At 33.6% G+C, this 13,485-nt stretch overlaps 2 protein-coding genes across 2 annotated transcripts; both read left to right on the top strand.

Annotated features, from left to right (window-relative positions):
• Positions 1–913: 913 nt before the first annotated feature.
• On the top strand, positions 914–2,002 carry LOC112500247 (uncharacterized protein At4g14100-like). The gene is made up of 2 exons (XM_025103647.1): positions 914–1,451; positions 1,576–2,002. The coding sequence occupies exons 1-2, from the start codon at positions 959–961 to the stop codon at positions 1,668–1,670; spliced, it is 588 nt and encodes a 195-aa protein (XP_024959415.1). The 5' UTR covers positions 914–958; the 3' UTR covers positions 1,671–2,002.
• Positions 2,003–3,155: 1,153 nt separating this feature from the next.
• Positions 3,156–9,053, top strand: LOC112500248 (ADP-ribosylation factor 1-like). Its single transcript, XM_025103648.1, has 9 exons — positions 3,156–3,316; positions 3,504–3,665; positions 3,760–3,798; positions 3,969–4,031; positions 6,545–6,563; positions 7,819–7,930; positions 8,037–8,084; positions 8,433–8,563; positions 8,847–9,053. Exons 2-9 carry the CDS (start codon positions 3,563–3,565, stop codon positions 8,878–8,880), a joined length of 549 nt encoding a protein of 182 aa, XP_024959416.1. The 5' UTR covers positions 3,156–3,316; positions 3,504–3,562; the 3' UTR covers positions 8,881–9,053.
• The last annotated feature ends 4,432 nt before the right edge of the window (positions 9,054–13,485 follow it).

The following is a 13,485-nucleotide window of genomic DNA, read 5'->3' on the forward strand; positions in this document are numbered from 1 at the left end:
CATGCCTATTTTGGTTTCAAGGCCTCGTTCAAATGCACTTGTAAGTATTTTCTCTTTTTCGTTTTTTATTCTCTTGTTATAGATTATAATCAGTTAAGACGAATGATCGTGTGAGATTGAAAGTTAGCAATGAGAAGTGTACGAAGAGATCTGAACCATTGGTCACCTTTAATCTCAAACTCACCCATGAATCGTATTTGACAGGAGGATTGATCTGATTCTCATCTCGATGCATCTCATCCTAATGTACATCCAAAGGTCTAGATCTCTTATTACGCTTCCCACCTTAACTCTTATTCTCACTACAACTCAACTATCTGTGTTAAATCTTTGAAGGGTGTGAGTATATATAACCAGAGGTTGGTTTAAGAGATCAGTTTGTATGAATTTTAACATAATGATTTTTCTTTTTGGAACCCATATTTCTAAGAGAAGTAACAAATAATCAAATCAAATCAAATTAATATATTTATCTATGTTTATAAATTTCAAAAAATTTAACTAAAAGTTCATTAATTTTTGTTTTTATTTATAATACCATTTATACAACTTTTATATAGGGTTGAGACTGTTTTCGTGAAACTCGTGAGACCACATTTTTACACTTGAACTTCACAGCAAAAACATTGTGAAGGTTTAAAAAAGTCAAACCTTCACAGCAAAAACACTGTGAAGGTTACCTTCACAATATTTTGTTGTGAAGTTTCAAGTGTAAAAAGTTGGTATCACGGGTCTCAAGAAAACAGGTTGGTCTCAAGTGATCCCAAGTATATATATATATATATATATATATATATATATATATNCCAAGTATATATATATATATATATATATATATATATATATATTTAAAAAAAAAAAAAAAAAGAATATTGGTGGTGCTCAATCCCCTGAAACCCTTTTTATCCATACACCTACTACTAGGACCAAACAAAGCATCAACCACAAACATAAAGATATGAAGTTAGGCTTCCCAACCACCTTGTTACTCATCTTCTTCCTTCTCAAACTACCCAATCAAGTAGCCGTTAACGGTGACGACGAGCCATGGCTAAACGCACCTGCACCGACACCCACACCATGGCCCGAACAATTCCATGCCCTTTTGTATATGAACCTGACCAGTACCCACCTCCAACTAAGCGACCTCTGGTATGATTGGCCCAAAGGTCGCAACGTTAATATTTTCCAAAAACAACTTGGTATACTGCTTTACGACATCGAGTGGAATAATGGCACGTCGTTTTACTACACATTTGGGGAGGATGCCTATTGCCAAAATGTGGATTTTGGTGTCGGTATCCCACGACCAGATTTTCTTGACGGGGCACATTATCTAGGGAGGGTAGTGACCGATGGATTCTTGTGTGATTTGTGGGAGAAGGTGGACTTCATTTGGTATTATGAAGATGTGGTCACAAAGAGACCGGTTCGTTGGGACTTTTACGACGGTAACTATATTTCAAATTTTGAGTCATTTTTGAGTTAATTGTTGGTTAAAATGTTTGGTAGAGTCGTTGAACAAAGATTGAAAATGAATTGATCTAACAAATGATGCAATTATTTACAATGTAGGGATTTCTTCGCACGTCATGACTTTTGAGATTGGAGCAGTTTTGCCGGATTCAGTAGTGCAAGCACCTGCGTACTGTTTTACTGAGGCCATATGATGGGAATGATTTCTCTACGCAGGACACATGAGTTCAAATCTTTTCCTCTGATCGGCTTTCTTGAAGAAGAAAAAAAAATCACTTTCTTAGACATCTGAATGTTTAATATTTTTTGCTTTCCGTTTATTACCATAAAAAATATTTAAATCATGCTTGACGATATATACTAACGAAAATTGTAATACTTACGAATTTCAAGTTACCTATTTAGCCGTAGTTACAATCGTAATCGATCTTAGATTTACAGTATTATCGTGAATCAGTTTTTGATGATAATCTAGATAACTGATTTCTAAATAGCAATTTGAGTAAATATATAAGGTGCTTCGTTCATGTCGTTAATTGTTTTTTGTCTCTTTTTTTTAAGATCCAATTGAACTTGTTCTCGTGGTTACGTTTTTCAATGAGCTACATCTATGTGGTTGCATTTTTTAATGAGTTGGGTTTTTTTGTTGTATTTTTTTAATGAGTTTGGTCCATAAATAAATCAACGATTTAGGTATCTATGGTTGCATTAAGGAGATGATTGGGATTGTATACTTAGAACAACTTATGCTTTTTTATAAAAGTGTTTTATCAACTTATGTGACGTCAAACTAGACTTTATTAAAAAGTGTTTGGATTAGTTTATTGCGCTACCGAAACATAATAAGTGGATAAATTGTTTTTTAGTGTTTGACAAATTTTGCTTATACATGTAAAATGACAAGGACATTCCCCATCTCCCTTAACCTCAATGTATGATTTTCTGGGCATTTTTCGGCATCAATCAGAGCATCCTTCTGTAACCCCAATTGCAAAACCTGAACCCCAACCGACAAACTTCATAAACCTCATCTCCATCTCTCAATTTACTGACAATCTGCTCATTCGTTCATAATGGGGGTCAGAATTTTTTGGTTGAATCTCCAATTGATAGTAGGTAGGTAGAGACTTGGAATCCATCCAAATTCATCTATATGATTACAATTATCTCCATCTTTTGCAAATAGGGGATTAAGAAGTGGATCGTTGATAATTTTGTACATAAATCAAATTTTTTTGATCAATCAATCACCGTCTTCGTTGATTTCTGCTGCTATTCACATTGTGTGTGTTCTTGGTGTTTGTGTGTGAGAGAGAAATGGGAGTACGTGGATGGAAGGTGCATGAAGATGATGCAGATGGTGAAACAAGCAAGAACATATGGAAGGAGACGAAGATGATCTAAAAAGAACCATAAGGGTGGTGCCTGATTGGTTTGAGCTTGATTCCAAAAGTCAAAAGTACCAAGAGATCCCATGTTCAAATCTAAAAAGAAATAAATATCCCCTTGTGGTCGCGGAGGTTCAAATACGATGACCCCAGGCTATCTACAAAACAAGTGGTCGTACTGGGATTAGTCGGCTTGCATAGCTGGATATTTAGGTTAATAAAAAAAATTACTCAAAAACATATTCATTATAAATGTTGGGTTAATGTTTTCAATCTTCTTTGTAATGGAAAACAAACTAAACCGAACCCACAAACCATTGTGGCTGGAAGGCCAACGCTAAATGGGAGATGAAAGTTAAGAGTCTCAAGAATCAAAATGGGAAAAGCAGAGTCCAGATCGTTTCTCTAATTCCCATTTAAATTTTTTACTCCAACTCCAACTTTTTGCATCTGTTAGTTCTCAAATCTTGTTCTAAGATACCCTTGGCATCATCAATTCCCACCATTTTTATGCACATACTTGATTTCGTTTTCTGTACATTAAGCGTTTAGTGTTATTATTCACATGCATTGAGTTTTTCTCATATAATCTTTGTAAATTGAACTGAATTTTATGTCGTATTTTGATAATTCGTGCAGATATCTTAGGATCTGATCTGTGCATTTGGTTTGAGGAATTTCTTTACACAGTACACTCGATGGGGATAGTGTTTACGAGATTGTTTTCTTCGTTATTTGGAAACAAAGAAGCTCGGATCCTTGTTCTTGGTCTTGACAATGCTGGCAAAACCACTATCCTCTGTATGCTTCCTTCTGATTTGCTCTCTTATTCTTATTTTCCTAGGGTTTTTATGTGTTTCTGTAACTGTTAGCTGATGCTTTATTATATGTTTAGATCGGCTTCAGATGGGTGAAGTTGTCTCCACTATTCCAAGTTGGTACTCTTTCTTTGTTGTTTGTTTCGAGTCTACATTTAGTTTAGTTTGGATGATGGATCATACAATTTCAGATTAGGTTAAAAATCCTTCATTGTTCAAACTACATAAAGGAGTTGTAGGTTCCCTAGTTTTTCTGGCATATTCACTGATGTTGCTTCTGATGCAGCAATTGGATTTAATGTGGAGACTGTGCAATACAACAATATAAAGTTTCAAGTTTGGGATCTGGGTATGTTTAATTACTTAATGCTCTTCATTTTAAGTTTCATCTGCTTTCTATCTGGAGTTTGAGTAAATCTTTTCAGTTCATACACAATTATTGAGCTCAGTAGGTACTATTTTGGCTGAACTTTTATTACTAACAAATTATGTAATACACAATGATACCCATAGCCACCATATCAGACTAAACTCAAGTCTCGATCAATATCCACTTGTATCCTTAGACGGACCGTGACTTTGAGGATTCCCTTATTTCCGTGTAAGTTCTAATACCAATTTTACTTAGGAAGAGCAATATTCATGGTGGACCGGAACAATATTGGAGCCCTAGTGTTGAATTTATGAGTTCAGAGATTTGAACTCTTAAGAATCAACTTTTTTACTATCAGGGAGAAATGGTCATTCCCTTCATTATGATAGCAGATTGTTCAGTTGTGCCTAAATTGCAATCAGTTGCGAAAATTCAAACTTGAACCTGGACTTGATACCTCCCACATGCCTAGTGCAATTTGCTCCTTGCATAAGCTATCCATGACTTTTAGGAAGCCATTTGTATTCATGCTGAAACCTGTTCTAGAAACCTTTTTGACAACATGACACGGAAAACTCAATTTAAGATTGTGAAAGATTGTATTCAACAATTACCTTGGACTATGATCAAGGTTTTCTAGATCATAGGGATATATTGGCATTCTGTTTTACCAGTCGGTGGGAATTTATACTTTGGTTGGATAACCTAATTGGAGACAATTTTAAAGAATTGCCTAGAATATGTGATCTTTGTGAGTGAACAAAAAGGTAATCAATTTTTCTATGTATTTAGTTGAGAAGAGATGCACAAGGATGTATCCACAATCAGAGTACATCTTAGGGAACTATATATGATCTAACTAGAAAGTGAAAGCCTAATGATCTATTATTAGCTAACTATGAGAAAGTGCTACATTACTAAAAGTTACTCTACTGAAAGGTTGTTAAAGCTCTTCAAAGGGAAGGCTTGAAAATGGATTTTAACATATCATTGTAGTGTTAGAAGTGGTTTAGATCACAAAAGAGATTGCAAGTGTGCAGTGCAAGGTGTCGAGGCTTTTGCAAGTAGGTTGAGGGCTTGAGGCTGTGCATGCCACGCTAGTTAATGTTTCAAGGTAGTCCAATGTCAATCTGAATATGTTTATCCATTGGAGAACACCTATTTAATTCTGCTGGTGCTTGAGATGGGGTTACGGGACAGTCAGTCACATGGTTTGCAATCTTCAAAAAGGCTTACCATAGTAGACAATGTCACCTCCATAAACTAATAAAATGACAGGACATAAGCCTTCAAGATTATTATATCTTTTATAAGTGAGTTTGTTACACCCCAAATTCAGTTGAAGTCACCCTGCTCAAAATACCTCGACCGTTGAGGCAAAAAGCCTAGTTACATAAAAAACATCATGCAAAAACTGGTAAGTTACATACATCATACATGTCATATATCATAAAGCCTAATCAACACTAGCTTTCTCCAATAATAGCACATCAGAACCTTGTAACCGGTAATCCGCTATTTCGTATTGTGTTCTAAAATACACTCTTAGTTTGGATAAAACTGTGCCCATCGGCTAATCATATATGTTCTGTATCTGCTAACAGTTCATATGGGATACACAGTACAAATGCATGAGCAGCCTAGTGAGTACATCGCTTTTAACAAGTAACAACAAATACGACACAACATATCAACTTGAAAAACATGTGCATAAATTAAACCAATTAATAAGCATGCGCATTGACTCTATCAACATCCAAAATGCATAGTGGTCGGATGCATTACCCTGGTGATTTGAACATATATTTCGCCTACTCTAACTAAGCCTGGCATTAACATAAAACATGCATATAAACAAAAGTTTAGCACCTTATCATGAACATAAAACATCATGTTGTGAAATGCACATTTTGCACAAAGATAACATGTACCGTAATTTTCAAAATATGCATGAGATTCACCTTTGTAGACACCTGCTTCTTCTCCTAGAAGCAACACATGAGATGAAATACGTCAATATAACACATTATTCTTTATGTGCTGACCATGTAATACACAATGACAATTAATCCATCTCCTATGGGTCCTAGTTGGCTGGTCGAGTGAGTTGGTCCAGAACCAAAGACAAGCAACTTGAATGATGGCCCATGTTCATGAAAAAAGCTTTGACACACTTATGAATTTAGGCCAAAATTATACTTCTTGGATTCCTTGTTCTGAGACCTTTCTAATGGTACTAAATTTGCACGAAAATGTTATTCATGCGGCCTTGAAATGGCTGTCTAAGACAGCTGTCCATCTAGTCAGGATTGACCAAAAGATACAATTTTGACCTGTTTTTTATGTGCTTAGTTCTTTTTGTTTCTATTGAACATGATATTCAAATAAATCAATATGGGAAATTCTAGAAAGTGAAACATAAAATTAGAAATTGATCATTGCTAATTGCTAATATTCGTTCGCTAATGCCAATGTTCTTTGTGATACAGGTGGGCAAACCAGCATCAGGTAGTACTTCGTTGATCTTTCTCACTTCGTTTTCCATTTGCTATGACAATGAACTACTACCACTTGAATTAGAGGGCTGAATTGCTTTCTATTAATAAATTTGACATTGTTCCTTTTTTCAAATTAATTTTTAGTTTCGCACTAGCTTAATTGGCTCCCTTTCTCTTGCCTGACCAACAGGATCATTCTAACAATTATTGTTTTGGTTTTTGTTTGCTGTTCTTCATGCTTTCTTGAGTTTATTCTGGGACACATTCTGAATTACATATCTAACATGCATGAGTCATTAAAGTTGAAATCCTTCTATTGTTTGGTTGGATTTCAGTTGCAATAGACAAGGACTCATGCTTGTGCTTAACCTACAAAAGCCTAAGCGCTATATATCTGGGTAGCTATTGCTTCTAGTGTTTCACTTCAGATTATGTTTGTGATGTGGCTTACTATAAGTAGAAAAATATTATACTCCCACTGTGCTGTTTGCCAATTGGCATGGGAATGAACAAAACATGTGCTTGTATACTTTCTTCTGGTCTTAATTGAAGAAGAACCTGAAGTATTATGCCTAGAAGACAGACTTTTGGAGAAGTATGCTGACAAACTCTTGATGTCTATCTGATTAGTCATTTGCAATTTTGAAATGAAATGCTGATGCTTAAGTCTTAACTAATTGTTCTGTCATTCTCAATGAGAGTCTGTTTACCACATAGAAAAAATGTAATTTTTAATATCTATATGAACAGATTATGCGCCTTGTGTCAATAGTTCCCGTCTAAGTTTTTGTCAGTGAAATCTCATACAAGTTTGCAATTGACTAATGATTAATCAATATATACTTTCATCAGTGAAATCTCATACAAGTTTGCAATTGACTAATGATTAATTAATATATACAGGTAAGTTTGTAAAGAGTGTATAAAAAAAAAATCATTACATCCAGCGTTCTCCGTTGTTCTGAACAATGGTTTCTCAACTTGTTCAGTTTGTATGTGCAGGTTTACTTGAATAGCCACTTTCACACGCATATCATTAGGTTGTCCTGTAGTGAAAATGGGCATGGGCAGCTGCCTTTGTTGCAAATTGAGCAGTGCTGCTTTCTGTGAAATGAACACCACCTGTTTTTGGTGGTTTTGTTTTTAATATATGTGTCGTCTTTTAAAAAAAATACTTTGTTTTGCACATTGGGTTGCAGAATACTTTTTACGCTGATAAGTCGTTTAATGCTGATGCGCTTTGAAATGTTTGATGGTGTCCTTAGGCCATACTGGAGATGCTATTTTCCAAATACTCAAGCCATGATATATGTGGTTGATTCTAGTGACACTGAGAGGCTGGTAACTGCTAAAGAAGAGTTTCATGCAATTTTAGAGGTACTCATGTTTCTATTAACAAAATTTGCTAATGTTTCTTAAAGTATAAGGGTAGTATAAATTGGTATTTTAACAATAAATTCGCTTTTTTGGTGTCCTTTGGTAGGAGGAAGAGTTGAAAGGTGCTGTTATCCTCATCTTCGCAAACAAGCAGGTTGACACTTTAACTTTTAAGTTGTTATGTTATGTATGCAAACTAGAGTTATAATTCCTCCATCCCTTGAAACTTGCACATTTTCTTCTTTTTGGGACGTCCTTATTTTTTTTATTTTTTCTTAAAGTTTTTATGTTAATATTACCTATTTATACGTTGTCACAATTGCAAATAAACTCACGCCATTGATTTGGGTTCACATTCGTTTGTTACAAAGGGTAATTGAGATATTTGACAAAGTAGTCAAAAGCTGCAATTTTCATGAGACCATGGAAGCAAAGGTTTATCTCAGCTTCAACCTCCAAACAAATGTTTTACTTGTGTTCTATATATATATATTGGGTACAGGATCTTCCTGGTGCACTTGATGCTGCTGCTGTGACAGAGTCCTTAGAGTTGCACAAAATAAAAAATCGTCAATGGTCTATATTTAAAACTTCTGCGATAAAAGGCGAGGGTCTCTTTGAAGGCCTGGACTGGTAAGCTAAACTCAGATTATATTTGTCTTAATGATGGTTTACCCTTTCTAGTTACTCGAGTTATATATTTTCACGTCATCTTTAGAACTTCTGAAGCATCTTCTGCATTTCCTTCTGTCAATGAGTCGTCGAATATGTCGTTTTTATTCCGTAGCTTTTTACAAAAATGGATCGAGCCTTCGTGGATTTCTCCCATCGTTCTTAATATCTGGGACGATATACAGAGAAATATGATATTCATGTTATAATAAGTAACTAAAAGTGTGTGTAATTTTGATGACAGGTTAAGCAATACACTCAAGTCTGGTGGTGGCTAAACCTCTCTTTGGATCAGTTTGTGACTTGCTAGGTTGGTCAATTGCAGTTTTAGTTTATGAAGCTGAATACAGGTATACTTTTTGAAAAAAAAAACCATAAAAAACAATGGTAGAATACTGTTGTATTCCATTTTGAGTTCAATTTTTGCAAAATGCCAAAAAATGTTGTATACAAACTACAAGAACCTCCATCTGGATAAAAATCATCTGTCTCGTTCATGTCCCACCAATGAAATTAAAATACATCAGATTTTTATTTGATTTTAAATTTATTCAATTTATGTTCATTTTCTCTTTTTGATTATGTGTGTATTCATTCATATGATTGGTGGACATGAGTGAAATGAAAATTAGGGAGAGGTGAATTTTATCCCCCAACATTTGAACCTAATTAATCCTTTATTATTTGTTACTAATTGAGAATGAAACCATAAATTATAAATATACATGTATATGTAGAGAGAGAGACTTGGGATCATGTGAGAACATCCTATTTTTGTGATAACTTGAAACTTCAATGTTTTGCTGTGAAGGTTCGGATTTTTTTTTACCTTCACAGTGTTTTGCTGTGATATTTCAAGTATAAAAATGTGGTCAGACGGGTCTCACGAAAACAAGGTGATCCCATGTGGACCCAACCCTATATATATATAATATAGGGGGTCATTCAAGAGAGAATCTGATTAGTTTGTGATAACTGTGAGATTCAATCTCAACTACAAATCAATAGTTAAATTAGAAAACTAATAATTTTGGTAATTTGAATTAAAATTTTATTTGAAGGGCATTTTAGGTATTTTTATCTCTCATCTCCCCGGTGAACCTTATTCCGTTAAACATATGATGCACACTGTGATATCCTTCATAAAATAATGAAAAAACACAGTGTGATACACTTAGTAAAACAACATTACCTGATACATTGTGTTACACTTTGTAAAACAATAAAAAACATTGTGATACACTTTGTATAACAGCAAAAACACACTGTGATATACATTATGATACCATCATGATACTAGATCTGGTTGATGAATACAATTGTGATACCACTGTTTACACCCAACATTACATCTCCGACGATATCTAGGTTACATCCAAAAACCTTACATCTCCGACTTTACATGTTCGATGATATATGGGTTACATCTTCGTCAATATCTACGTTACATCTTCGTCAATATCTGCGTTACAGCTCCAACAAGATATGGTTATGTTTCTGATCTAAAATGAGATTTGTGCAAAAACCAGAAACTGAAACCGATCTGGATGTGAAGAAATTAGATCTGTACGGATATGAATAACGAAAACTCATTTGCGTTGTTTTCTCGATTGGAAGAAGCCATCGAACTGGTTGAGATGCGACAAAGTTTATAGCATAAGCCAAATCTGTGCGGCTCTCCATTCAACGTCACCATGGTTGAGATGGAGATGGTTGAGATCAGCGGAGAATGGTTGAGATCGGTGGCGAGAATGGTTGAGATCGGTGGCGAGAATGGTTGGGATCGGGCAACGAGAACGGTTGAGATCGGCTGCAAGAATGGTTGAGATCAGGCGGCAAGAATGATTGAGATCGGCGGAGCATGTGGAGCTTTTGGAAGTGGGTACTAAGGGAGGATGAAGAAACGACTGGCCAAATTTATTTGGAGTTTCAAATTCCAAAAAAATTTAACATTTAGGGTTTTATAAGCTGTCAACTTTACTAATTTACCCTTTGTTTTATTTTAGTAAATAACATTAATTATCTAAAATGATTGGCTCAATAAGAAAAATATCGTTAATGTACAAAATACATGTATTTAAGAAGATAAGAGAATGACTAAATATTTAAGAAAACAAAAAAAAAGGTGCCATACGACCTAAGTTGTGCCAAAAGTTGTATGGTCTCTGATTTAGTATCACATGTGATGAATTTATAGTATCATATCAAGAACACTCTTATCACATGTGATAATACACGTGAGGGTGTCTAGTGATGTATGGACGACTTGGCCTGCAACCTAGGTCGCGCCAAAGGTCATCCGCGTCTCTAATTTAGTATCACACATGTATCATATGTAATGAAATATAGTATCAAATATGATTGACTATAGTAAAAAAGTGTTATCCCGTTCTTAAATAGGTATCATTTTCATATGAATCTCCCTATCTCTCTCTATATATAACTTTAAAGATTGGGACGTTCTTTTGAGAACTTTCTAAATTGTGAGATCTCTGGAAACTAGAACTTATAGTAATGATTAACATATTTTGTTTCGCAATGTGTTTGTTTCTTATGTATTCGGTTCGCAATGTGAACCTTTTTGGCGTGTTTGTGCAACAAAAATACATGTAAAAGATTTTCACATTATGAATCAAATACATATGAAACAAACCCATTGTAAAACAAATATATATTAATCAGTACATTAAATATCATACTTAGATGAAAAAAAATCATATAAAAAAACCCTTCAAATAAAAGTTCCCACAAATCTAACAAATTTTAGAGTTTTAAAATGAATAAGCCCCAAGCTTAATGATTCTTTTGATGATATACGGAATAATTTATATTTTTTATATTAAATTCTAATAAACCAAATTTATTTTTCTATTAATCTTGTTAATATTTATGTAAGTTAAATTATTAATGACATATTTATACATTTACAAAATCCTTGACATTTTATATGATTTTAATCGTTACATTTCTTGTATTTACCAATTATTTGTTTTAAAGGAGAAGTTGGGGATCTAAGTGTAGATGATCGGGATATAATGATTTTCGAAGCTTATGACGGGATTGTCGTCTTAAAACGCATATAACTTTTGTTACGAATTTCCTTTTCATATCTATGATACGTTGATTCGAAGCTTGGACGAGGAGCAAGCCCTCGGTAGGTCCTGAATGAGCCTATCAATTTTTCAAGCCCAAAAAAAATCGTTTTCACTTATTTTTAAACATTTTTTTGTCATTTTATTCGGGGTTTTTTTTTGGTTTGGGCTTTTCAATCCCGTTACTTTTGAATTCTTCTTATTTATTTACACACAAGTACGTGGATGGTCGATAGTTGAACACTTTCCCTTTCCATCCAAATTCCCGAGTTTTTCGATTTTAAGCCTATAACTTGGTATTTTTGAAATCAATAAGTTTTAAAAGATGTTTTTTTCTTTGGGTATTTGTAGAATCAACGAGATTAGCCTATATATATATATATATATATATATATTATATACAAACATCAAATAAGAATCATAAAAATGTTCTAAATTCTTGAGAATAGATCTGAAATTAATTTTTACATCATTTCTTTTCCACTAATAGATAGGATATAAATGTACTGTTTCACATATATTTGTTTCATAATGTGATATTTTTTACATTTATTTGTTTAACAATATAAAACTTTTTTACGTGAATTTTTCGTTTCACTATGTGAACAAAAGAAAAATACATGTATTCACATGTTTTTTTTTTCACAAGATGAACACAAACACATGTGAAAGTTCAGGAGTGTTTATCGGTTGAAATCCAATAGATTTAGGTGGATCCAATCCAATCATCCATTGGATGTTGGATTTTGTCATCCCTATCCAATTGAACTAACATTGGATATTCGATATAATCCGGTCCAATCCAATTGATGATTGAATCGGATCGGTTACATCAATTGGATATTACTATTGGTTATCCATTGGATTAAATTGGATTCATCCAATATAATAATGATCCAATTTTCAACCATTATTCATATATTTTCTAAAGTTATTAAAAACAATACATATCATAAAATGTTAATAATTATATATAGTTATTAATTGGATGGTAATTGATGATAATTGGATGGTTATAGGATTGGATCTGTTTGGTTTTATTGGATGCTAGATTGCCTCCATTAACTGACTAATCCAATTTGGATGTTGAAATTTCGGATCAGATCCTATCCAATGGATATCTGATTACGGTCTGTAGGTTTAAATTAGAATGAATGAATTTTGCATTTAAATTGGATATCCAATTATAGTTTTTGATGAAAAAGATCACGTAAAAAATATATTTACTTCGGTTTTCAAAGGGTTTGTACATTTTTGTTGTTCCTATTTAATTATTGTAAGGTTCAAAAGATAACAATAACTAAATAAAAAATACGAAAACGATCAAATCACGTGCAAATCACTTGTCAGTTTACAATAACGGTCAACCTAAAAGTGTGAAGGCAACGTGCCCCACGACCAAATTAAGTCGTGTGTATCACATTTGATTTTACATGTGATTTTAGTGTAAAATCACATGTGATTTGATCATTTTTTATTTTCTTACGTACTTGTTCCTGTATGAACAAAACTCTCTCTCTCTCTCTCTCTCTCTCTCTATATATATATATATATATATATATATATATACACTTGGGATCATGTGATACCAAGGGTTTCGTGAGACCCGTAAGATCAATTTATGTTTATTGATCAACTTTATAAGCTAATGATCTAATGGTCTAAAGTTACACGGTGACAATTTTGTGATTATTGAGAAGTCTCGTGACGTTTATGAATATTCAGATTGTTAGATTGTAGATCTAATATATATATATATATATATATATATATATATATATATATATATAG

Source organism: Cynara cardunculus (assembly GCF_001531365.2).
Source record: "Cynara cardunculus var. scolymus isolate 2C chromosome LG 17, CcrdV1, whole genome shotgun sequence".
NCBI lineage: Eukaryota > Viridiplantae > Streptophyta > Magnoliopsida > Asterales > Asteraceae > Cynara > Cynara cardunculus.